Source organism: Pleurodeles waltl, chromosome 4_2, assembly GCF_031143425.1.
Source record: "Pleurodeles waltl isolate 20211129_DDA chromosome 4_2, aPleWal1.hap1.20221129, whole genome shotgun sequence".
NCBI lineage: Eukaryota > Metazoa > Chordata > Amphibia > Caudata > Salamandridae > Pleurodeles > Pleurodeles waltl.
In genome coordinates, this window is record NC_090443.1 from 74200872 (window position 1) to 74228333 (window position 27462).

General features: G+C 48.3%; 1 protein-coding gene across 6 annotated transcripts in view; it reads left to right on the plus strand.

The window, feature by feature from the left end:
• Positions 1–27462, plus strand: part of TNS2 (tensin 2) — a 370478-nt gene that overhangs the window by 210468 nt on the left and 132548 nt on the right. For all 6 annotated transcript variants that reach the window (XM_069230717.1, XM_069230716.1, XM_069230718.1 and 3 more), the window contains 2 exons: positions 406–522; positions 3442–4995. In XM_069230717.1, coding sequence (XP_069086818.1) covers positions 406–522; positions 3442–4995 — 1671 coding nt within the window. The remainder of the gene's footprint in view (positions 1–405; positions 523–3441; positions 4996–27462) is intronic.

Sequence of the window (27462 nt, forward strand, 5' to 3'; positions counted from 1 at the left end):
CAATGCAGCCCCCACCAATCCCAGCCTAGGAGTCCAGCACGCCCATCAGAGGTTCACAATGCAGCAAACACCAATCCCAGCCTAGGAGTCCAGCACGCCCATCAAAGGTTCACAATGCAGCAAACACCAATCCCAGCCTAGGAGTCCAGCACGCCCATCAGAGGTTCACAATGCAGCAAACACCAGTCCCAGCCTAGGAGTCTAGCACGCCCATCAGAGGTTCACAATGCAGCCTCCACCAATCCTAACCTAAGAGCACAGCCACAGCAATCAAGATATTCAGAATACCACAGCCGCCACTCATGCCCTCCCTTTTTCTCTCTAGTTCATCCTCTTTGCACCCTGTACCTTCCTTTTCATCCTGATCCAATCAACAGCTAATGCTTGTTCTCCTTCCCGAAAAAGGCAGGGAGAACTTCCGCAATGATCCAGACGTGACGGTGGACTACAACATCACAGACCCCCTGATCCGATATGATTCATATGAAAACTTCAATGTCCGGCATGAGGACAGCCTGGAAGGTACCGCATGGGCACCTGGAGGGGGCAGAGTGTTTGAGCCTGACTTTTGCGGGTAAAAGGTAGCAAAAGAGGTCACTGGGAAAGAGACACGCCCTCTGATACCCTGGGTGGTTCACAGTACGATTTAGCAGTACTTGAGCTGGGTTAGGGTGGAACGTATTGCCTATGTTTAGCTGCCAAACCTGACTTGGATACTTTGAAGGTCATTTTGTAGGACACTGGCAGGCACATATAGCTGTCAATCATGCAGGGTGTACTACCAAATATTACTGGTAATGCAGCAGAATTCTTGAGCCTGCCCGTCGTACATTTTCACATTTGCATGATCCCCTCTGGCTCTAGCTCTGGGAGTTTTGCTATGACTACCCCTCTATTAGAGTCAACCTAGCTCACAGACATCTCCCCAGGTTTCTAGGTGGTCATAACGAAAGTGTGACAGTCATCATATCCCAGCACTCAAGCCTACATCAGTACCCAAAAAGACACAGGTACATTTTCAAACACTACAATGTAGGTGGAGCTCTGTGATTGTGTCTCAGGAGAAGCATGTGTTTCAGTGAAAGTGGGAAGAAGTCAAAGATGGCTCCCATCTTTCTAATCCTGCACTTGCCACTCAAGAAAAGAGCTGAATTGGATGCCATTAGCCTAAAGAAGTCCAGACTTCCTCTGGATGGGCTTCCCCACTACTTTCGACACCCAGAGGCAATACATTGCCTGCTATGAACCTAGACCAGGGGATCACATTATCTATCGCCTGCTTGGCACAGACCCTCAAGGACAAAGCCATGTTGCTTAGCCTGCCTCTCAGGACAAACGTGTTTGCAGGACTCAATGTGGGGTAATCTTTTCATTGGACTGTTGGAAGGAAAAGTAAATTGGGGCTAAATTAACCCCCACAGACTACCTTTTGCTTGTCTGGTGGATGAAAGAAAAGATGTGTCCAGCTGTTGTAAACTACAAGCACCCCCTCTCGTGTTGCGGATCATTTATAACAATTGGATAACACTAATCTGTAGGCTTTATCCTTTCTCTTGGCTTCTCCCTTTTGTGGTCAAATCTACTTAGTTTCAAATACAGTCAGGGCGCTCTACAGAGTAACACTCATGGATGCAGTGAAGCGATTGGTCATTGCCCTGTCCATAGAGATAGAAGAAAGGCTCCTACATTGGGCTCAGAGACAGAGAAGCATTGCACCCTGACAGATGGCTGTAGAATGGGCCCTCAGTGAGGCCCAAGAGACTGCATCGTAGTCTTCAGTCCCCCTTATTCGGTTTACTTAGCTTCACGACTAGTGGATGCATCACACACACAAGTATTAATTAAGATAGTACCACCCATGGCCAGCAACAAGAAAAGCACACTGTGCTGATATTGTAGGAGGGATTAAGAGGGCCCTTACAGACCCATACATGTGCAGGCAGCAAGAGGTACATTTGCACAAATGCACCCACCCCGAAATTCTGCTTTCCTTGCATGTATGTTCCTGACGTCCTGGTGACTGCCCTGGCCTGGAGTTTGCTTGCTGTTAGCCACTCATCCTTGAATCCCTGTGTGTTGCATTGGTTCTCCCACTAGGGTGGTCAGACCCAACGTGCCCATAGTCAATGGAGTCCAGTCAAACACTCTCCCTGGAAGAGAACAGGAAAGGGGAAAGATGTATCAGCAGCAGCTAGACATTTTAGTAGAATTTCCCCCAACAGCTCAGTGTGTTGATCACTAGCTTTACAGATCTGTGTGTACCCTCAGGGCACAGGTATGCACCCTGAGTCAAATAAAAACAGTATCACTGACTGGGTTAATGTAAGACACATTGAATTACCTGTAACTACAGTTAAGCAGCTCTGGTATTTTACATGGATGCACAAGATGGGATCATTCTCCGTCATCCCTCAAAGAAGGGGAATGATTCAAGCATGCAAATCTATGCTTGCCTGTAAATACAGTTCTTCAGCTGTGACATCTTTCATAAATGCACACACTTGAATCATTGGTTGTTGTTAAGGTGAGAGAGTCCGATGAGTTTCCCACCTTAACTACAGGAAATGATTCAAGCATGTGCATCTATGAAAGATCCAATAAGGGAAAATGAATGTTTTAAGTGGCAGGTGATAATTCAGCTCGTGGTGTGCCCCATACCTCTGTTCTGTAGTTTGCAAATCAAAATATTTCTCAGTTTGGGGGACTGTATCTTGAAATATGCGGGTAGGCTCATCAAAGGTGCTGGCACCACAGAAACCATTCTGTTGCAGTGTCCCAAGTAGGGATAGCCAGCAGTCAGAGATATTTCAGAATAGGGTATCTTAGACCTATCAGCACAACCCACCTCTCACGGTTTGCGCAAGATGCCGGCATCTCCGTCTCTAAGTGCTGCCATTTAGCATTCTGTGGGTATCATGAAAGTGTAAACAAAAACAATCACTCGTTTACCTTTTCAACAGCCAGACGGGCTTATCTGTAAATATCAATTTTCCCTAATCCCTCCCAAGCCTGTGCTAAGTGAATGATTGTAGACCTCCTAATTGATGAGGCAACTTTTACCATACGTTAGCAGATTCAACACGTATGCATGCTAGACATGAATTAACATGAATTGTGCACACCTCTTTCTATTAGATCAGCGGAGGGGCAGGTTTTAACTTAAAATGCACCATTCAAGTCTTAGCTGGCAATCAAGACATTATATTCCATGCAAGCATCATAAGAAGAGTATGTAAAATATTCCATATAAGCAGCCACACCTCACAAATGCACCGATCCTCCGAATATAGACTATTTAAGAACCCATTTACCTGCACTGTCACCAGTACGGTTATGCATGTGCCTCGTTTTTCATCAGTAACTAGCCACTTAGCTGCTACTTTATCAATACTGAATCTCTGAGTAGTAACTTGTGTTTGTTCTGTCCAATTATGTTTTCAGATCTAGCCCACACCCGGGGACCCATCGATGGAAGCTTGTATGCCAAAGTGAGGAAGAAACGGAGCCTGAGCATGCCACCCAGCCCCAGCAGTCCTAGTAGTGCCAGTGGCTCAGAACAGAATCACAGATTCATGTCCATTAGCAGCGACTCAGGCCATTCCTCCACAGTAACAGAAAGGATGGAAGATCCTGTGCCCCAAAGCAAGACCTTGCCCACTCCAGCTGAAAAGGAGGAACTGGAGCGGCTTCTGGGAGGGTTTGGAGTCCGAGACAAACTTGAAGCCCAACCACACTCAGAGCCAGCCTGCCAGAGGGAAGGAGGCAGCCGCAGTGGCCTCACTGAGAGGGAGACACCCATCTTAGATGACGAACTGACAGAGATGGGTCACTGTGGGATGCTGGGTGCATATCCTGGGAAAAGAGCTGTCCTCTCCCGTCACTGCTCCTGCAGAATTGGGTACCACTCACAGAGCTGCTTGGACCCCAGGTGCGCACACAGTCCTGAGAGGGCCCCAAATGGTCTTTATGACATGCCGGATGGAACTCTTGAACGAAGGAGGCAACCCTATGGCATCAATGGAATTAATGGCCTGCACCAAAACCATCACTCCCCTCTTCATCATGAAGACTGCTCCCAGATCCAGCCTGGAGACAGCTATACACAGATAGAGAAGAAGCGGGTGTACCGGTCACAATCAGAGGGCACTCAACAGCAGTGCCATTTAGGTAATGAGATGCGATCTCAGAGCCCTCAAAGGCGGACCAGCTTGCGGGATCACCAAGGGCATATGTACAAGCCATCTAACTACAGAGAGCTTGTATTTATGGATGGACACCCTCTGCGAAACCTGGAGCCACCAAAAATGCCACCAGTGTGCCCGTGTCAGGACTGCCAGGCAAAAGCTGCCCATGACGAGATCAGCCTCTCTGCCGCAACCTTTTATGGCCTGCGTTTGGACCGGGAAGCTATTCCACCATCATCAGAGATGTGGTCTCACGATAATATGAACTCTGCTGCCATCCACCAGCTCTCTCGAGCAGGACATCCAGCTCAACCAGGGTCTCTGCTTATGCCCGGGACTGCTTATGGACAACATGTCCGGGGGCACCATGACACACCTGTCTTCGATTTTGATTCTGCTCATACTAAGATACCGCCTCATTATGGACATTCTTACCCCCCTCATCCAAAGGCCCATTTAGACCCCTACCAATTTAGCAGGTTTCCTGAAGGACGGTATACCCCTGGCTACTCAGTAATGGCTACTGGGCATGGACCTTTCAGTTATTTATCAGCCCAGTGTCCACAGCCATCCTTCTATAACAGTCCAGATTATGGCAGAGCCCCTGTCCGCCCTCCATGTCTGTCTCCCCCTGAGATGCGATCATGCACAGGCGAACGCTACTCCCCTTCATCAGGCCCCATGCCTCCTCAGGGGATACCCCATTCATCCATACGTGGTTTCAGCTATGAAACTCATCCAGAGGCGAGTGGGAAGAGCTACCCTTCAGCTGTCCAGCAGCAGCACCGAGTTGGGATGTCTTCGACGCAAGGTAAGTCCATAGGTGTACTTGTTTGAGGGCACTGGTCCTTTCTGCTTTCATAATGAAAAATTCATGTATGTTGTGTATTGCAGTGTTGCTGTGACATGGGCTGTCTCATAAGTATTTCCCCCTGGCTTCTCGTTGAGACTAACAGTAGACTTTTTATAGGACAGTGCGCAATCGACATTGCCCACTGCACAGAGTTGGTGACAGGAAGAGTTCTTCACAATTGAGATTTGGGAGTAGTCTGGCGGTTATTCGGCCCATCTGGGCATGGGTTTAGGCTGAGTAGCATTTGGTTAATTACAACTAAACACAGCTACTAACTGGGATAACCTAACATGGCAGTGCCCTACTGATTAAAAGTGGCTGCATGACAATTTGTAGTAAAAACATAAACATGTACAATGATAGGAAAGGATTGAAATGAACACTGTCATATCACTGGGAGAGGTGAACACTTCAGAAAAATGGTTGACCTCAAAGCAAGGTAGATGACCAAGTGTTGAGGCAGTCAACTTTCTGATGATCAAATCCTTTTTAGGTCGAACGTAAACGTTCAACCTCATATGTACTTTTAGTATACTTCATATGGCTTAAAGCGATTTCATTTACTGGTTGCAGTGTCCTTTAAAATTCTTGCTCGCTAGTGGTCAGTTCTTTCTTTTTCTCGCTTTTTTCTGTTTCAGAGCAGTGACCAACTACTGTATTATTCCACTTTTGTGTCTTTATCTGTTGCTGTGACGGACTATTTTTGTCATCTCTTTGGTGCTCCCCTTTCACTGTGGGTGTTTTAGGCTGGTAGCTGCCTGCATTTTATTGCAGCATTCCGTTCCTCCCATCTCCTTCTATGTCGCTGACATTTGTTTTGGCTTTAGTCCAGTGCTGTCCTCGTTTACCTCTGGCTCCTAAAATAAACGTATTTTACAAAAGAAAAATCCGGTTGTTTAACTCACTGCTCACGAAAGCCAAAATATGCTCTTTCTGGTAGAATGTGGCTAAACCTAGCAGCAATGATGTGAAACTTGCTTAGCCTCGCATAGCATCTCGAAGTCTCCCTTTCCAGGGCCCCTTCCCATCAACACTCACAAAAATGCACACAGGGCATTTCTTATCTCTTTTATTAGGGCCATAAATCTTCTCGGGGTGCTCTGCTTATTAAAATGCGAGGCAAGAATGCTTGCAAGACTTTTCATTCTGCTAAAATAAAAAGAAAATACTTTTCCAGCCTTTTTTTTGCAATATCTGTTCAGACATTTACACAACTCGAGGTAGTGCAATCATCTTTTTGTCTCTCCTTAAGGACTTGTGATTTCTGATGTCAGTAGCCACCAGCGACCACTAAAACCTGGCAGGAAAAGACAAAACTATGAAAAAGGGTTGACCTATTTATGTTGCAAGAAAAGTCTGGTTCTGAATTTACAATGCCAATAGCTCTAACTCAAGAAAATGCGAGACCTATTGCATTGCAAATGCTTGTTTGGAAATTGTTCATTTAAACAGTGGAAGGGGGGGCTTGGAGAGAAATGTAAACTGACTCGGTCGCGGACTCCAGGTATCAATTCACACTTATCAGGTAGCTATTTTTCAACTCCAGTAAACTCCAAGTCTTAGACAATCATGTTAGTTACAAACTACTTTTTAAAAGCACTATACTGTGGTTATTTGTATATAAAGTTTTAGCAGGGGATATCAGTGGGACCCATAAGGTCTACAGGGACAACAATCTCCACCTACTCTGAAGCAAGGGGCCCCAAAGTCTTGTGCCACCAGGAGGTTGGGATTGATATTGTTGGTCCCCTGTACCCTCCAACTTCATCTGGGAACAGATTTGTACTAGTGGACCATGCCACCAGGTACCCAGAGGCAATTCCCCTTAGGACCATAACAGCACCTGCAGTGGCCAAGGCCCTCCTAGGAAGCTTTTCCAGGGTGGGTTTTCCTAAGGATGTGGTGTCAGTCAAAGGTGCAAACTTCATGTCTGCATACCTGAAAGCAATGTGGAAAGAGTGTGATGTAACCTATAAATTCACCGCCCCCTACCATCCACAGGGAAATGGTTTAGTCAAAAGGTTCAACAAAACCCTAAAAGGCATGATTATGGGACTCTCAGAAAAACTCAAAATGAGATTGATGGTCCACTGCGTTGCCTCCTCTTTGCCTACAGGGAAGTTCCTCAGAAGGGAGTGGGCTACAGTCCATTTTAGCTTCTGTTTGGGCATCCAGTTGGGTCCAGTTGCCCTTTTAAGAGAGGGTTGGGAGCACCCTCTAAAACCCCCCAAGCAAGACATGCGGAATATGTGCTTAGGGCTAAGATATAGAATGGCAGAGTACACGAAGAGGGCATCCAAGAACCTTGAGGCCAGCCAGGAACTGCAAAAGCAGTGCCATGACCAAAAGGCTGTACTGACTGCTTATCAGGCAGGACAGAAACTGTGTCTTAGAGCCTGTGGCTCCCAGGGTACCCCAAGACAAGTGGGATGGCCCCCACACCATTGTGGAGAAGAAAAGTGAGGTTGCCTATTTGGTTGACCTGGGCACTCCAGTAAGCCTCCACAGGGTGCCTCATGTGAATCGCCTAAAGCCTTATTATGATAAGGATGACATGACTCTGCTAATGGCCACTGATGAAGGTCAGGAAGAAGAGAGTGACCCTCCCTGACCTCTTCTCCCACAACCCAGTTGATGGTTCAGTGGAGGGAGTAGTTCTTGCTTTCTGCCTCTCTGACCAGCAACACGCTGACTGCAAAAATCTCCTCAGTTCTCTGACTCTTTTCTCTGACCCCTGGTCAAATCATCTGGTGTGAACATGATACTGACATAGGTGACTGTCTGTAAAAAGTAAAATCTGTAGGCAGCCTGATCATATCAGAGAATGCATCAAAGCAGAACTGCAAAAGATGCTAGGGTTAGGACTCATTGAGCCTTCAGACAGCTATTGGGATAGTCCTGTAGTCTTGGTACCCAAGCCTCACTCCCAAAATGTAAAACGAGAGATGAGGTTTTGTGTTCATTACAGAGGCTTCCTTGCAGTCACAAGGACTGATGCCCATTACACTTAGACAATGAAGGCTCAACTGGGCAAGGTTAGTCTTATTGCCCTTCGTTTGGAGGAGCGGGGGAGGTATGTAGGAAAGTCCCCTCTTTCTGGCATTGTTACTGGAGGAAACTAGCTCCTTGTTTGCAGTACCCTCATGTTTTGCCTGATATCTGATGCTAACTTGACTGAGTGTGTTCTGGGATGCTGCTAACCAGGCCCCAGCACCAGTGTTTTTCTCTCAACTGTACCATTGTTTCCACATTTTGGCACACCCCTGGCACACAGCTAGGTCCCATTTAAAAGGTCCCAGTGTTACCACGGGCTCATTGACCAGGGAGAGTCCCTAAGGGCTGCAGCATGTATTTTGCCACCCTAAGGGACACCTCACCAAACACATGCACACTGCCATTGCAGATTGTATGTGTTAGTGGAGAGAAAAAGGTAAAGTAGACATGACACCCCTCTCAGACTGCCATGCCCACAAACAGCTGCCTGTGGCATAGGTAAGTCACCCCTTCAGCAGGCCTTACAGCCCTAAGGTAGGGTGCACTATACCACAGGGGAGGGCATAGCTGCCTGAGGAGCAACATGTCCCTACAGTGTCTAATTCCATTCTTGTAATTTTAAGGGCAGTGTGGCAATATTGAGTACATGGGCTGGGAGTTTGCCATTATGAACTCCACAGCTCCATGATGGCTTCATTGAAGACTGAGAAGTTTGGTATCAAATGTCTCAGCACAATAAACACACACTGATGCCAGTGTTGGATTTATTGTAAAATGCACACAGAGGGCATCTTAGAGATGCCCCCCTGTATTTTACCCAACCCCTTAGTGCAGGGCTAACCAGTCTCTGGCAGCCTGCCACTAATAGACAAGTTTCTGACCTCATGGGGTGAGAGTCTTTGTACTCTTTGGGGTCAGAAAAAATAAGGAGGAGTGACCACTTCAGCTGGGACCACCCCTAAGGAGCCCAGAGCTGAAGTGACCCTCTCCTTGCAGAATCCTCCATCTTGATTTGGAGGAGAGGGAACAATAGGGATAGTAATGTGCCCCCTCCCCAAAGAGCGTGGGCACAGGAAGAGTGTAGCCACCCTCAGGGACAGTACCCATTAGCTACTGACCTCTGACCCCTGTAATGCCCTTAAATCTAGTATTTAGTGGTACCCCTGAACCTTACCAGATCCCTGGCGACCTGAAGAATAAAGAAGAAAGAAGGACTGCTAAGCCGACCCCAGCAGTGAACACTCCAGACGACAACTGACTTGGCCCAAGCCCTACCAGCCTATCTACAGCTTCAAGATTCTTGCTCCAAAAAGGCAACGCATCCTGCAGGACCAGCGACCTCTACAAACCCCCAGAGGACTGCCTGCCCAGCAGAGGACCAAGAACTCCCAGGGATTGCGGCCAGAAGAAACCCTCCAAAAGGACTCCAGACCACCCCAGATCCATGAGCCCTGCCCACTCTGCACCTGACGCCCACGGTCTGTGTCCAGGTGGCCTACCTGTCCAGAGAAGGTCCCCATGAAATTCTGACATTGAGTCCACCCTGGGTTGACCCCTCCTGGCCAACACAACAACGCCTGCAGCCTGAATCTAGAGGACCCCACCTGACCGTGACCGGATCCAACGAAGATACCTGACGCCCAAGGAGACCCGAGCACCTGCAGCTCCCTGGCCTTGGGGAATCTGACTTACTGTCCAGCAGTGTCCAGCGGGTGCCTCCCCTACCTGTCCAGTGTTTCGTTCCCAGAACCGACACCCTGGTCCCAGCCTGCAGCATCTTTTGTGACCCCCGGGCGCCTCCAATTCAAAAGCATTGGGCGTTCAGCTCTGTGTTTGCACCATGCACATGGCCGCCTCTGAGCCACTGAGGATGTGTGTTTGGTGTGTGTAGGAAGTTGGCCTGATGTGTGGTGGGTACCTAAGGTACTTACACATTATACCAGGTCCCTATTATCCCCTATTAGTGTAGTGTAGGCAGTGTCTAGAAGCCAAGATCTCTAGAGCTAGCTGTGGATGAGCAGCCACGGCTTATCTAGGAGAAATGCAAAGCTCAAACAATACTACTCTAATCACACAGCACTGACACATATGAAAGAAAACACTCAGTGTTACAACAACATAGATACTTTTTTTTAGTGATACAATTACCAAAAAGTACTAGCGATGCAACCCTCCAATAGGAAGTAACACACTAGATATGTACATTAGTAATCAGAAATAGGTATAGAAAGCAACAGAAAACAGTGCAAATAGCAATAGACAATAGTGACCCTAGGGGGAGCCCAAACCATATACTAAAAAAATGGAGTGCGAATGCAGGTCCCCCACCTAGGTAAGTGGAATGTGTAGAAGGGAGCTGGGGCAACTAGGAAACCCCAGAGGTAAGTACCACAGTGCCCCCCCAGTGACCAGGAATAAAGGAGTAAGTTCCTGGATTTTCCCCAAACCACCCAAAAGGATAAAAAAGAAGATAATGCAATACCCAGACAAGACTGCAAGAAACCAGCAGTGGATTCCTGAAGAATATGACCTGAGAAAGAAGGGGACCAAGTACAGACGTCGCAGACGTGTCCGGTGGTGGTAGGAGTCACTACCCATCCGTCTGTGGTTGTAGGAGTTGGTTGACGGTAGGACAAAGATGGTCAACAATGCAGCCCTGGAGTCAGTGAAGAGTGGATGGAGGATGCAGTCGACGTCCCAGGCCGGATGGAAGATTGCATTTTGTCTGTGGCGTGGAAAAGCCACCAACAAGCCTTGACAAAGGCAAGAGTCGTAGTAGAGGAAAAGTGGAGCTGCCGGGGGCCAGCAAGGCCCAAGAGGACTCAACCCATGAGGGGACTCTCAGGGGACCCTCAGCAAGGCAGAGACTCCACAGAAGAAAAGGCCGCTCCCACAGGAGACCCACTGGAAGAGGACTCAGGAGTCACAGAGGAGCCCATGGAGCACAACTGAATAAGGATCTCACGCCACAGGAGAAGCACGCAGAGAAATGTGCGTCACAGTAAAGAGTGCTGGAGGCTGGGGTTACACAGAGCTGCCTGAAAGTCGCTTGCAGTAGATGCCAACAAGTCTTGGTAGCTGCAAGAGATGCAGTTCACAGGGGTACTGTCCTGCATGGGAAGGCAAAGGCTTACCTCCCCCAAAGTTGGACAGCTGGCAGAGAGGACCAAGGGGACCACTCCAGACCACCACCCGTGATGCAGGATCCACGCAGCTCAGGATGAGAGGAGATCCACACAGCCGGTCGCTGTTGCAGTTGGTGCCTGCGGATGCAGGGGAGTGAGTGACTCCTTCACTCCAAGGGAGATTCCTTCTTCCTTCTCATGCAGACTGAAAACTTGCCGCCCTCAGAGGATGCACAGCCGGGGAAATGTTGCAGAGGCTGGAAGGAGCCGTGGGAACAATGTTGCAAGGAGAGTCTTCATCGTGGATGCAGGTTGTCGGTTCTTGGAGGGCCCAGTCACAGTTCCACTGGCCAGAAGTCAAAGTTAAGGTTTCAGAGGAGTCCTGTTGGAGTCTTGCAAGCCAAATATGAGGACCTACCCAAGAGGGAGACCCTAAATAGCCCTGGAAGGGGGATTGGTGACCTAGCCAGGTGACTGCCTATAAGGAGGGGGCTCTGGCGTCACCTGCCTGACCTGGCCACTCAGATGCTCCCAGAGGTTTCTGCCCACCTTGGATTCAAGAATCAAAGGACTCTCTGGAGGAGCTCTAGACACCACCCCTGGGGTGGTGATGGACAGGGGAGTGGTCACACCCCTTCTCATTGTCCAGTTTCACGCCAGAGCAGAGACTGGAGGTCCCTAAACTGGTGCAGACTGGTTTATGCAAGGAGAGCATCAAATGTGCCCTTCAAAGCATACTAGTGGCTTGGGGAGGCTACCCCTCCCAAGCCATGTAACACCTATGTTCAATGGCATGTGTAGCTGTAGATACACATGCTTTGTATAAGTCTGCCATCTAGTGCTGGGCTCGGAGTGTTACAAGTTGTTTTTCTTAGAAGAAGGTTTTCCTGTCATGGGATCGAGTGACTACTACTATCAGTAATACCATGCATGGGCATCGAGTCCTTTGTTAGATTGTTTTCTTTCCACTGTCAGGTTCAGACGTGTTTCCTCTCGGTTCGGTATCTTCTGAACTTCTTCTAAGTTTCTATAAACGCTGGTATAGTTTTGATCGCGTTTTCCCACTCTTACAAACGATCTGATCGTAATCGTCGGGGTCAATTTCACGCCTTTAAGGGTGAGGTAGGAAGTTGGCTCTGTATGCACTATTTCAAAGTAAGGAATAGTATGCACAGAGTCCAAGGGTTCCCATTAGAGGTAAGATAGTGGCAAAAAGAGATAATTCTAATACTCTATTTTGTGGTACTGTGGTCGAGCTGTAGGCTTATCAGAGGAGTAGTGTTAAGCATTTGTTGTACACACACAGGCAATAAATGAGGAACACACACTCAGAGACAATTCCAGGCCAATAGGTTTTTGTATAGAAAAATATATTTTCTTAGTTTATTTTAAGAACCACAGGTTCAAGATTTACAAGTAATACTTCAAATGAAAGGTATTTCAGGTAGGTACTTTAGGAACGTTGAATTAGCAAAATATCATATACAGTTTTCACACAAATGGAAAATAGCTATTTTAAAACTGGACACTTAGTGCAATTTTCAACAGTTCCTGGGGGAGGTAAGTGTTTGTTAGTTTTTGCAGGTAAGTAAACCACCTACGGGGTTCAAGTTTGGGTCCAAGGTAGCCCACCGTGGGGAGTTCAGAGCAACCCCAAAGTTACCACACCAGCAGCTCAGGGCCGGTCAGGTGCAGAGGTCAAAGTGGTGCCCCAGCACCAGTGTTCTTTCCCTAAAACTGTACCTTTGTCTTCACAATTGGCACACCCTGGCATCCAGGTAAGTCCCTTGTAACTGGTACCCCTGGTACCAAGGGCCCTGATGCCAGGGAAGGTCTCTAAGGGCTGCAGCATGTCTTATGCCACCGTAGGGACCCCTCACTCAGCACAGACACACTGCTTTGCCAGCTTGTGTGTACTGGTGGGGAGAAAATGACTAAGTCGACATGTCACTCCCCTCAGGGTGCCATGCCAACCTCACACTGCCTGTGGCATAGGTAAGTCACCTCTCTAGCAGGCCTTACAGCCCTAAGGCAGGGTGCACTATACCACAGGTGAGGGCATAGGTGCATGAGCACTATGCCCATACAGTGTCTAAGTAAAACCTTAGACATTGTAAGTGCAGGGTAGCGATAAGAGTATATGGTCTGGGAGTCTGTCATACACGAACTCCACAGCACCATAATGGCTACACTCAAAACTGGGAAGTTTGGTATCAAACTTCTCAGCACAATAAATGCACACTGATGCCAGTGTGCACTTTATTGTAAAACTACACCCAGAGGGCATCTTAGAGATGCCCCCTGAAAACATACCCGACTTCCAGTGTGGGCTGACTAGTTTTGCCAGCCTGCCACACACCAGACATGTTGCTGGCCACATGGGGAGAGTGCCTTTCTCACTCTGGGGCCAGGAACAAAGCCTGTACTGGGTGGAGGTGCTTCTCACCTCCCCCTGCAGGAACTGTAACACCTGGTGGTGAGCCTCAAAGGCTCACCCCCTTTGTTACAGCGCCACAGGGCATCCCAGCTAGTGGAGATGCCCGCCCCTCCGGCCATTGCCCCCACGTTTGGCGGCAAGGCTGGAGGAGATAATGAGAAAAACAAGGAGGAGTCACTCCCCAGTCAGGACAGCCCCTAAGGTGTCCTGAGCTGAAGTGACTCTGACTTTTAGAAATCCTCCATCTTGCAGATGGAGGATTCCCCCAATAGGATTAGGGATGTGCCCCCCTCCCCAAAGGGAGGAGGCACAAAGAGGGTGTAGCCACCCTCAGGGCTAGTAGCCATTGGCTACTATCCTCCCAGACCTAAACACACCCCTAAATTGAGTATTTAGGGCCCCCCAGAACCTAGGAAGATAGATTACTGAAACCTGAAGACGAAGAAGGACTGCTGACCTGAAGCCCTGCAGAGAAGATGGAGACACCAACTGCTTTGGCCCCAGCCCTACCGGCCTGTCTCCCCACTTCAAGAAAAACTGCAACAGCGACGCGTCCCCCGGGGTCCAGCGACCTCTGAAGCCTCATAGGACTACCCTGCATCTAAAAGGACCAAGAAGCTCCTGAGGACAGCTGCCCTGTTCACAAGAACTGCAACTTTGCAACAAAGAAGCAACTTTTAAAGACCACACGTTTCCCGCCGGAAGCGTGAGACTTTCCACTCTGCACCCGACGCCCCTGGCTCGACCTGCAGAAAACTAACTCTACAGGGAGGACTCCCCGGCGACTGCGAGCCCATGAGTAGCCAGAGTTGACCCCCCTGAGCCCCCAGTGACACCTGCAGAGGGAATCCAGAGGCCCCCTGACCGCGACTGCCTGCTTCAAGGAACCCGACGCCTGGAAAACACACTGCACCCGCAGCCCCCAGGACCTGAAGGAACCGAACTCCAGTGCAGGAGCGACCCCAGGCGGCCCTCTTCCTAGCCCAGGCGGTGGCTACCCCGAGGAGCCCCACCTTGCCCGCTTGCATCGCTGAAGAGACCCCCGGGTCTCCCCATTGAATCCTATTGCAAACCCGACGCCTGTTTGCACTCTGCATCCGGCCGTCCCTGTGCCGCTAAGGGTGTACTTTCTGTGCCTGCTTGTGTCTGTTATGCGGCGGCGCTCGCCGCGGCCGGCGCTCGGGTCGCGGGGGACGCCGCGGCTCGAGCGAGAGCCGTGGAGGCTCCAAGGAGCTGGTTTAAGGGTCGCGGCACTCGCCGCTTCCCTTACTTCAAGTTCTGCCATAAAGGCAGACGCGGCAGGGCCTGAAACCCCGAGGGGCTTTCAGGCCTGGCCGCATACAGCGCATTATGCGCTTAACGTTCTATTGCTTGCATGTTGAATTACCTGCCCACCACTTACCGATATCCTCAGAACAAAACCGAACCCTTGCACATGGTGTACTTTATACTTGCCTTTTCCCTTCCCAGCATGCTGACCACTTCCTCTCTTCCCAGCATGCATTGTTTTCTCTTTGTTAGACGCACATACCTGATTCACTATTGTTTTCTTTTCCCCAATCCAAGATGGTGGTATTTTTACTTCCGGTTTCCTACTTCCTGTCTAGGGGTATATAAGGGGAATTCGGCTGCTTGTCCATTGCGTTGCAACACTCCTTGGTGGTAGTCACGCTCCGATTGATTTCTTCCTGCGAATCCCGTGTGTTCTCGACCTGCCTTGTTCTCCAGTCTTCCTGATCATTGGTCCTAACGCCCTGGTGTCCTCCTTTCGTTTCAGGGAGTTCCTGTGGAGGTTTTTTACCCTACTGGGGTTTTTCCTCTGGAACTCCTTCTGGAGGGCACGGACTGTAGTGGTTTGCTCATACCAAACAGCACCGTGGCTACCGGAAGGGGTGGCCCCTACCTCGGCCAGAGCAGAACCTGCCGGAACCGGGGCCGTTCCCCTACACCTCTCAACTTCGACGGTAAGCCCATTGAAAACCGTGACAGATTGCAACGCCCAAAACTCCAGTTGCAGTCCGCTATTATGGATAATCCAGTGGCAAACACGGAACCTACGAGCCAGACCCTGCTGATGACGATACAACAACAGGCCCAAGAACTCCAGCAGTTACGTACTGAAAATACTGTCTATCGACAAGCCTTTGCATCCAGGACCACAGATGTTCCCGCAGTAGCTGCCACTACACCTCGTTTTTCCGGGGATCCTACCAAATTAAAAGAATTCCTGGATGCCTTGACGGTGTACTTTGCCTTTCGTCCCTCGCAATTTGTACAAGACAAGACCAAGGTGGGGTATTTGATTAGTGCCTTATCGGGGCCAGCCTTGGCTTGGGCTACACCTCTAGTAACCAGAAACGATCCTTGCCTATCTAATTATTCCACCTTTATCACTACTTTCAAACAGATGTTTGAACGCCCTGGACTCGAGGCGTCAGCTGAAGAGGCTCTTTGCGAAGTCCAACAAGGGAGTCAAGATGTATTACAATACATCACCCGCTTCAGACAATTAGCAGCAGAAACAACCTGGGTGGAACGTACCTTGGTGACACTGTTCCGTAGAGGTCTCAGAGAGGACATTAAAGATGAACTAGTGCACTCTGCTAGAATAGAAAACCTTAAAGGATTAATAGACCAAGCTTTGACGATAGAATATCGGTTGAATGAAAGAAGAATGGAGAAAAAGAAGAGTCGTTTGCCATCTCACTCAGTACCATCTCGCTCCTTTTCTCATTGCACCGAGGAAGTCCGTCCTGAACTTAAAGGGAATACCGAGGAAGAGCCAATGCAGATTGACACAGCTCGAGGACCTTTATCAGCCAGTGAAAGAGAACATAGACGAAGGAAGGGGCTTTGTCTATATTGTGGTGCAGCTGGTCACCTAATTCGTGCTTGCCCCATTCGGCCAACCAAGCCCTTGGGAAACGCCAATTCCCGTCCTCAGTAAGAAGGGTGAGGGCGGGATACCGTGATATACCTTCTATTTGCTCTTCCAAGGAGGAAGGAACTGCTCTTTTTCTCTTACCAGTTATCCTTCATTTAACAGATGGTCGGGAAGAAAGAACCTTGGCCTTATTGGACTGTGGAGCCAGTGGCCTCTATCTAGATGAAGCCTGGGCTAAGGAGCGACAGATAGCACAAATACCCAAGGAAGTACCAGAACAGGTACACACTGTGGATGGGTCACTTTTGGCCTCTGACCTGTACAATATACCACCCCTACCCTCTGTTTACAGTTTGGAAAACACCAAGAAAATCTTTCGCTCGATTTAATTTCATCACCACACCATGTCATGATCCTGGGAATTCCATGGCTTACACAGCACAATCCTTACATCAACTGGGAAACAAAGACCATCTCGTTGTCCTCCCACTTTTGCCAACACCACTGCTATTCCGCCGGGGATTATTGGTCCCCAAAAGGTCTCTCCACAATACCTTCTAAGGTGGGAGGATGCATTAATGTCCTACAGGGAGTCCCCAGGCATTATCAGGATTATGCTGATGTATTCCAGAAGCCAGAAAGGCCTGAACTGCCACCCCACAGAGAATACGACTGTGCCATTCCTTTAGAACCAGATACAGTGGTTCCTTTTGGGCGGATGTACTCTCTCACAGAACCAGAGAAACAGATTTTGAAGGAGTACCTAGATGAGAACCTACAAAGCGGGTTGATTACTCCCTCCTCTTCACCCGCCGGGGCTCCTCTTTTCTTTGTACCAAAGAAAACCAAAGATTTGCGTCCTTGTATTGATTTCAGAGGATTAAACAGGATCACTGTTAAAGATCGGTATCCGTTACCCCTCATAAAAGACATCTTAGAAGCAGTCAGAGGAGCCAAGAGATTCACCAAGCTGGATCTACGCGGAGCCTATCATCTTCTAAGAATAAGAGAAGGTGATGAGTGGAAGACCACCTTTAGAACACCTTTTGGTCACTACGAGTATAGAGTCATGCCATTCGGACTCACTAATGCCCCGTCCATTTTTCAAAGGTTCATGGATTCTATTATTTCTGATCTTTTGCAACAAACAGTGGTGGTGTATCTCGACGACATCCTAATCTATTCGGTTCATCCAGAGGAACATTCCCAGCACGTTCGCCAAGTCTTAGAGAGACTCCGACAACATCATTTGTTTTGCAAACCTGAAAAATGTGAGTTTGATTAGACAGAAGTAAAGTACTTGGGATACTGCATAAACCAAACCGGAGTCGCCATGGACTCAGACAAGGTGCAGGCTATATTGAATTGGCCATCTCCTTCTTCCATCAAGGAGACTCAATGTTTTTTGGGGCTAGCCAACGTTTACCGACAATTCATAGCAGACTTTGCCCAGAAAACCAGCTACATTACTCAAACCCTTAAAAAAGAACATCTAAAGAAGGGTTTTTGTTGGACACCAGGCGCCGAGTCAGCCTTTCAGGATTTAAAGAAAGCCTTTATTCAAGCCCCTATTCTACGACATCCAGACACCAGCAAGCAATTCATTGTTGTCACAGATGCTTCAGAAAGAGCCATCGGGGCTGCTTTATTGCAAAAACAAGACGATGATGATCTAGAACACCCCGTATTTTACTTATCCCACATTCTATCCGATTCTGAGCGGAACTATTCCGTGCTAGAACGCAAATTACTCGCCTTAAAAGTCGCGTGCACAGAATGGAGACACTTCTTGATGGGATCAAAGGAACCATTTGAAGCCCGGACCGATCACAGAAATCTACAGTGTCTAAGAAACTTTCAGTGTCAAAATAGTCGGCAGGCTCGATGGGCCTTCTTCTTCAGCCAATATGACTTCTATATCACCTACATCCCTGGTTCCCAGAACACCCTGGCGGATGCCTTGTCCCGACGTTATCCTGAGTGCGGTGATTCCACTGTTCAGAACTTATTTGACAACAATAAGATCATAGGGGTAGCACAGACTTTTTTAGACCAAGTTAAGTCCGAATACGCCCGTCTACACGAAACAGAACTAAATAAGTTACTTCCACAACTGCATACAGATCATGGCTATTATTATCATGACAAGGCCCTGTTTTTACCCACTAAGGCAGTGCAAACCGAAGCTTTACACATGTGCCATGATTCCCCTGTCGCAGGTCATCGAGGAATAAAAGCCACTCAAGACCTTTTGCTTCGCTCCTTCTGGTGGCCAACTCTCAAGGCTGACGCTGAGGCATATGTATTATCTTGTCCTATATGTGCTCAAGCCAAGACACCCCGAACCAGACCAATGGGATTACTTCGCCCATTACCTGTTCCCCCAGGCCCATGGCATACTATCTCCACAGATTTTATGTGCGCATTACCTTCCTCAATGGGAAACCACGTCATAATGGTGACTGTGGACTCCTTCACCAAGATGGCCCACTTCACAGCCCTAAGAAAGTTACCAACGGCAAAAGAATTAGGTCAGATCTTTACTCAAGAAATATTCAGACTTCATGGGTTACCCCAAGTCGTTATATCGGACAGAGGTCCTCAATATATCTCCCGATTCTGGAATCAATTCTGCAAGACCTTGGGAATCAAGGTGGCCTTATCATCTGGGTTCCACCCTCAAACCAATGGACAAACGGAACGACTCAATCAGGGTCTTGAACAGTACTTACGTAGCTTCTGCAATGCTACACAAAGTAATTGGACTCCCTACTTACCGCTTGCAGAATTCTCCTATAACAACTCTCTACACAGTGCCTCGAAGGTCTCTCCTTTCTATGGCTCCTACGGTTTCCATCCCAGGGCCTTCCCAACTCCCCTGAGAGATAACTCCAATCTTCCTGCCATCTCCTCCTACGTTCGACAGCTACGGGGTTTACAACAAATTATCCATTCCAACCTTGTGTCCACCAAGTCCCGCATGAAAAGGATAGCAGATAGGAGACGCTGTGCGACTCCTCCATATCAGGTCCATGATAAAGTCTGGCTCTCCTCTAGATTCCTACCTCTCCGACTCACTCAAAACAAATTCAAACCCCGCTTTTATGGTCCCTTTCTGATTCTCAAAATGATCAACCCAGTGTCTGTGCGTCTTCGCCTACCTCGGACGTGGAAGATCCACCCGGTATTCCATGTCTCGCAACTGAAACCTTACCGTCCTGATCCTTTTCATAGGCAGTTACCCTGTCCCCCTCCTCTGTTGGTTGACAATGTGCCTGAGTACGAGGTTCAGGAAATCTGTGACTCCCGTTTTTTCCATGGGCGCCTCCAATATCTTATTCATTGGAAGGGATACCCTATGAGTGAGTGTTCCTGGGAGGATGCCTCTTCAGTTCATGCTCCTCTTTTGATCCGCCGCTTTTTTCGGCTCTTCCCTCACAAACCCGGGGCCTCGGGGGGGGGGGCATACTGTTATGCGGCGGCGCTCGCCGCAGCCGCGGGCTCAGGTTGCCGCAGCGCGGCACGCTGGTTTCACTGCGGCCGGCGCCCGGGTCGCGGGAAACGCCGCGGCCGGCGCTCAGGTCGCGGCGGACGCCGCGGCTCGAGCGAGAGCCGTGGGGGCTCCAAGGAGCTGGTTTAAGGGTCGCAGCACTCGCCGCTTCCCTTACTTCAAGTTCTGCCATAAAGGCAGACGCGGCAGGGCCTGAAACCCCGAGGGGCTTTCAGGCCTGGCCGCATACAGAGCATTATGCGCTTAACGTTCTATTGCTTGCATGTTGCATTACCTGCCCACCACTTACCGATATCCTCAGAACAAAACCGAACCCTTGCACATGGTGTACTTTATACTTGCCTTTTCCCTTCCCAGCATGCTGACCACTTCCTCTCTGCCCAGCATGCATTGTTTTCTCTTTGTTAGACGCACATACCTGATTCACTATTGTTTTCTTTTCCCCAATCCAAGATGGTGGTATTTTTACTTCCTGTTTCCTACTTCCTGTCTAGGGGTACATAAGGGGAATTCAGCTGCTTGTCCATTGCGTTGCAACACTCCTTGGTGGTAGTCACGCTCCGATTGATTTCTTCCTGCGAATCCCGTGTGTTCTCGACCTGCCTTGTTCTCCAGTCTTCCTGATCATTGGTCCTAACGCCCTGGTGTCCTCCTTTCGTTTCAGGGAGTTCCTGTGGAGGTTTTTTACCCTACTGGGGTTTTTCCTCTGGGACTCCTTCTGGAGGGCACGGACTGTAGTGGTTTGCTCATACCAAACAGCACCGTGGCTACCGGAAGGGGTCGCCCCTACCTCGGCCAGAGCAGAACCTGCCGGAACCGGGGCCGTTCCCCTATGCCTCTCAACTTCGACGGTAAGCCCATTGAAAACCGTGACAGTGTCCCCCCCGGTGCCCTACAAAACCCCCCTGGTCTGCCCTCCAAAGTTGCGGGTTTGGTATCAAACTTCTCAGCACAATAAATGCAAACTGTTGCCAGTGTGGGATTCATTGTAAAATACACCCAGAGGGCATCTTAGAGATGCCCCCTGAATACCAGTCCGCCTCCTAGTGCTAGGCTAACCAGGTTCTGCCAGCCTGCCACAACCAGATGAGTTTCTGGCCACATGGGGTGAGTGTCTTTGTCACTCTGTGGCCAGGAACAAAGCCTGTACCGGGTGGAGGTGCTTCTCACCTCCCCTTGCAGGAACTGTAATACCTGTTGGTGAGCCTCAAAGGCTCATGCCTTTTGTTACAGCACCAGAGTGCATCCCAGCTAGTGGAGATGCCCGCCCCTCCGGCCATGGCCCCACTTTTGGCAGCAAGGCCGGAGGAGATAATGAGAAAAACAAGGAGTCACCTACCAGTCAGGACTTCCCCAAAGGTGCACTGAGCTGAGGTGACCCCTGCCTTTAGAAATCCTCCATCTTGAGTTTGGAGGATTCCCCCAATAGGAATAGGGATGTCCCCCGCCTCCCCTCAGGGAGGAGGCACAAAGAGGGTGTAGCCACCTTCAAGGACAGTAGCCATTGGCTACTGCCCCCCAGACCTAAACACACCCCTAAATTTAGTATTTAAGGGTGACCCTGAACCCAGGAAATCAGACTCTTGCAACCTGAAGAAAGAAGAAGGACTGCTGACCTAAAAGCCCCGCAGAGACGACGGAGACACCAACTGACTTGGCCCCAGCCCTACCCGCCTGTCTCCAGACTCAAAGAACCTGCACAGCGACGCATCCGACAGGGACCAGCGACCTCTGAGGACTCAGAGGACTGCCCTGAACCTAAAGGACCAAGAAACTCGAGAGAACAGCGGCACTGTTCATAACCTGAAACAACTTTGCAGCAAAGAAACAACTTTTAAAGAGACTCTCCCTTCTCACCGGAAGCGTGAGACTTCACATGCTGCACCCGACGCCCCCGGCTCGAGTTCAGGAGAACCAACACTGCAGAGAGGACTCCCAGGCGACTCCAACGACGTGGACACCCTGAGTCGACCCCCCTGCACCCCCACAGCGACACATGCAGAGAGGATCCAGAGGCTCCCCCTGACTGTGACTGCCTAGTAACAAAGGAACCCGACGCCTGGACCAAGCACTGCACCCGCAGCCCCCAGGACCGAGAGGAACCACCTACCAGTGCAGGAGTAACCAGCAGGCAGCCCTCATCCTAGCCCAGTCAGTGGGTGGCCTGAGAAGCCCCCTATGTGCCCTGCCTCCATCGCCTAAGTGACCCCCGGGTCCCTCCATTGCTTTCAATAGCAAACCCGAAGCCTACTTTGTCCACTGCACGTGGCCGCCCCTGTGCCGCTGAGGCTGTGTTTTGTGGGCTTGTGTGTCCCCCCCCCCCCCCAGTGCTCTACAAAACTCCCCTGGTCTGCTCTCCAAGGACACAGGTACTTACCTGTAAGCAGACTAGGACCGGAACACCCCTGTTCTTCATAGGCGCCTATGTGTTTTGGGCCCTCCTTTGACCTCTGCACGTGACCGGCCCTGTGTTACTGATGCTGTGGCTTTGCCTTGAACCACCAATGGTGGGGTGCCTATGCCCAGGAGACTGACTGTGTAAGTGCTTTACTTACCTGAGAAACCTAACCAAACTTACGTCCCCTAGGAACTGTTGATTTTTGCACAGTGTCCACTTTTAAAATAGCTTATTGCCATTTTAACCAGAACTGTGTGTACTACTGTTTTAAATCAAAGTTCTATACTTACCTGTGTGAAGTACCTTCATTTTATGTACTTACCTCAAATCTTGAATCTTGGGGTTCTAAAATAAATTAATAAAATATATTTTTCTCTATTGGCCTGGAGTTGAGTCTTTGAGTGTGTGTTCCTCATTTATTGCCTGTGTGTGTACAACAAATGCTTAACACTACCCTCTGATAAGTCTACTGCTCGACCACACTACCACAAAATAGAGCATTAGTATTATCTAATTTTGCACTATCAACCTCTAAGGGAAACCCTTGGACTCTGTGCATGCTATCTGTCACTTTGATATAGTATATACAGAGCCAACTTCCTACACACTGCTTGTAATCAGGTTATAGCCAGGGCAGCTGCGTATCATAATGTACAGTTACATACAGATCCTATTGAGGATGATTTTTGGTTTAACACTTTAACATCTACTCACACAGAGTACCAATGTCTCCCTATGCTTCCAGGCACGCTTAGACATGCTGAGAACATTTTTAAAGAGCCTGTACAAGCAAGATTCATTAGACCCAGGGTTGACAAAATATACAAACCTGCACCCTCCGCTCCAGTTTTTATTAAAGCACAATTACCACCTTATTCTATAGTGGTAAGTGCAGCAAGAAAACAAGCCAATAGCCAGTCTACAGGAGATGCTTCTCCTCCAGACAAAGAAAGCCAAAAATGTGTTGTTCCAGGTAAGAGTTGCTACTCAAGCTGCCAACCGCTGGAGGACTGCAAATTCACAAGGACTCATAGCAAGGTATGATAAGGTTCATTGGGACCAGATGGAAGATTTATTATAATACCTTCCACCGGAACATCAAAAAAGAGGGTAACAAATATTGGCAGAAGGACAGGCTATTTCTAACAATGCAATGAGATGCGCTACTGATGCAGCTGAAGCAGCTGCAAGGGGAGTCAACACCAGCATAATCATTAGGAGACATGCATGGCTAAGAGCTTCAGGATTAAAGCCAGAGATACAGCAATCAGGATTAAACACGCCCTTCGATAAATAACATCTATTTGGGCCAGAGGTTGATACCACAATAGATAAGCTTAAAAAGGACTCTGAGGCAGCTAAACACATTATACAGCACAAACACTAGAGGTACTTTTCGTAGGCCACAATTTAGGGGTAGTTTCAAACCATCAACCACAGAACCATCTATCTTGCAACAAAAACAAGGGCCACACTTATAAAACAGAGGTTAATTTAAAGGCTCTTATAAAGGATCTGTTTATAGAGGAAGAGGTAAATCAGCAGCTCCCAGAGGTTCCTCAACAAAACTGTGATTTCTTTCAAATCCCCACACGGCATACATTTCCTGTGGGAGGAAGACTGGCAAATTGTTACCCACAATTGTACAACATCACTACAGATCAATAGGTTCTATCAAGTATCCAACATGGCTGTTACCTAGAACTCATCTCTATTCCTCCAAACATTCCCCCTCGTTCACACAGACTTACTCAGGAACATTTCACTTTATTAAAACAGGATGTACAATCACTACTACTCAAAGGAGACATTGAGATAGTGCCTATATCCCAACAGGGATCCAAAGTATATTCACTATACTTCCTCATACCAAAGATAGATGGTACTCTAAGTCCAATTTTAGATCTCAGAACCCTCAATCTATACATCCTTTCAGAACACTTTCATATGGTCACTCTATAAGACATCATTCCCCCTACTACAAAAACAAGATTACATGACAGAATTGGACCTCAAAGATGCTTGTTTTCACATTTCAATACCTCTAGCACATCGAAAATATCTAAGATGTGTCATAGCAGGAAAGCACTACCAATTCAAAGTGCTACCATTCGGGATAACAACAGCACCAAGGGTGTTCACCAAAAGCTTAGCAGTCATTTCAGCATTCCTCAGGAGACAACACATACATGTCTTTCCATAATGATGCGACTGGCTCATAAAATCCATTACAGTTCAAATTTGTCAACAACATACTCACTATACCATAGACATCCTACAGAATCAGGGATTCACAATCAATTACCACAAAGCTCACATGCAACCATCACAGATAGACCCGTATATGGGAGCAATTCTGAACACTCAGTCAGGATCAACATATCCAAACCCAAGCATTTCACAATCTTATATCTCAACTACAATACAACCACACTTTTACAGTAAAACTAGTGATGAAACTATTGGGAATGATGGCTTCATGTTTAGCCATAGTCCCCAATGCAAGACTCCACATGAGACCACTACAGCAGTGTCTTTCTCAACAATGGTCTCAGACGCAGGGTCAAATTCAGGATCTAGTGTTGTTGGACCGCCATACTCACAGCTCTCTGCAATGATGGAATTACACCACCTGTAAAAAGGGCGGCCCTTTCAGGACCCTGTGCCTCAGACCACAGTCACAACAGATGCACCACTGATAGGTTGGGGAGCACATTTTATCAACCTCACTATACAGGGGAATCGGACTCAATTCAACAGATTTATCACATAAACTACTTGGAATAACTAGCTGTATTCCTAGCACTCAAAGCTTTTCAGACACAAATCACACACAAAGTAATATTCATACGGACAGACCATATGTCCACAATGTATTATCTGCAAAAACAGTAGGGGACACACTCATTTCAATTGTCCCTTTTAGCACAGACAATTTGGAACTGAGCAATTCACAATCACATTCAATCACTTGCAGAGTATCTTCCAGGGATACACAATCAACTAGCGGACCTATTAAGCAGGACGTAGCAACAAGTCCACAAATGGGAAATTCACCCACAAGTGATTCAACAATACTTCCAAATGTGGAGGACCCCAGACATAGATCTTTTTGCCACAAAAGAAAACCCATGATGCCAAAGCTTTGCATCCAGTTACCCACAACCTCAATCCAACGGCAATGCTCTATGGATGAACTGGTCAGGGATCTTTGCTTACGCTTTTCCACCTCTCCCACTAATTCCATCTTTGATTAAAAAAATAAAATAAAACAAACCTCACTCACTATGATACTCATAGCTCCCACATGTGCACGTCAACATTGGTATACAACACTAATGGACCTGTCTGTAGTTAGGGTGACCACCTGGCAAGAAGGCAAATTCTGGACAGTGACAGTAAAAATTCAGGACAAAAGGTCATTTTTACAGACATATCTTAGAACGTCGAACAATTATAAATAGAGAGCTGGAAGAAGTATAAGCTAAAATAAATTTATGTTCATTAGTTTATATTTCACAATGGACTATTGAGCAAACATTCACACATAACGAGACATATTGAAAGATAAAAAAAACTAGCAAAGACATAAACACCAAGCTGAATCTGACAGCCGACATAAGGGGTAGTTTTCCCAATTTTATCCCCATCAGCTCGTCCACTTCTAGCTTCGTCCCCGACAGGGTCAGCTTTACTGCTAGTGGCAGTCGGCATTACAATCTTAGATGGCGCCACCCCCAAAAGACCAACATCCCCAGAGATTCCCTTAACACCACCCTCCAATGATGCTTCTCATCTTTACATAGACCCTCTCATGTGTATTTAATTTATTTTACAACACTACTCATTGCAGGTATATAGGGCAGGGTGTTGATGTGCATCACATTGCACAAATATTATAAGTAGACAATGACTCATGAGTGTGCATGTCAATGTGTAGGAAATGTTACTTAATATAATGATGGCTACAAGGACTAGGAGTCACGGGTCATCCATATTGATAGACATTAGGGCCCTCTGATGGTCTGTGATAAAGCGGCGGAAATACCGCCAACAGTCCGGCGGTAAAAATAAAAATGGAATTTTGACCAAGGCAGAAACCGCCAACACAGACAGCCACTTTAACACACTGACCGCCACGGTGGTAGCAACAAGCACCGCGGCGGTAACCGCCAACAGCCAGGCAGCAGACAATGTACCGCCCACTGTATTATAACACACCAATCCACCACCTTTTCCGGGGCAGTACCAACGCCATCAAAAGCACGGTGGAAACAGTACACAGAAGGGAAACTACTAAACTCTTGACACTCAAGTAAGAACCTCAACACCATGGAGCCCGAACTGCAGATCTTCCCCATGCAGCTATACCTCCTCCTACACCAGGAACACAAACGCCAGCGAAAACGACCACGGTGAGTACCGCACCTAGCACACAAGGGAGGGGGAGGAGGAAAAAGAGAGTGACACACACACACACGCAACACCCCCACCCCCAACACCATACAGACAAACAGATGCAACAACATTCCATATCGACCCCGTACCCCTCAGGAATAATGCAAGGACAAAAGGAAGTGAGTAAAGCCAGTGTAATAATATACATTTTGAGAAATAAGTCCTTAAAGCACAAAACAGTATCTAGAATATATACAAATGGAGGGACAATGCCCAGTCCAAAATGTCAGTGGCCCACAGGGCCATACTTGACTCCTGCCTCAATACGGAGAGAACACTGCTGGGGCATCAGGTCGAAGATTCACAGGCACCTCAGGTGGAAGGGGAAGGGGGGCACCTCATCAGGAAGATGGTAAAATGCCACTGCTCCTGGAGGAGGTTACGTCCCCTCTGCGATGTCCTGGGGAGTGCAAAGCCACAGTCTCTCTAGTGGGTGGTTTGCCCACTGCTTGGTCCTGGGGAGTGCAAGGCCCCAGTCTCTAAAGTGGGTGGTTTGGCCATTGCTTGGCCCTGGGGAGTGCAAAGCCACAGTCTCTCTAGTGGGTGGTTTGCCCACTTCTTAGTCCTGTTGAGTGCAAGGCCACAATCTCTCAAGTGGGTGGTGTGCCCACTGCTTGG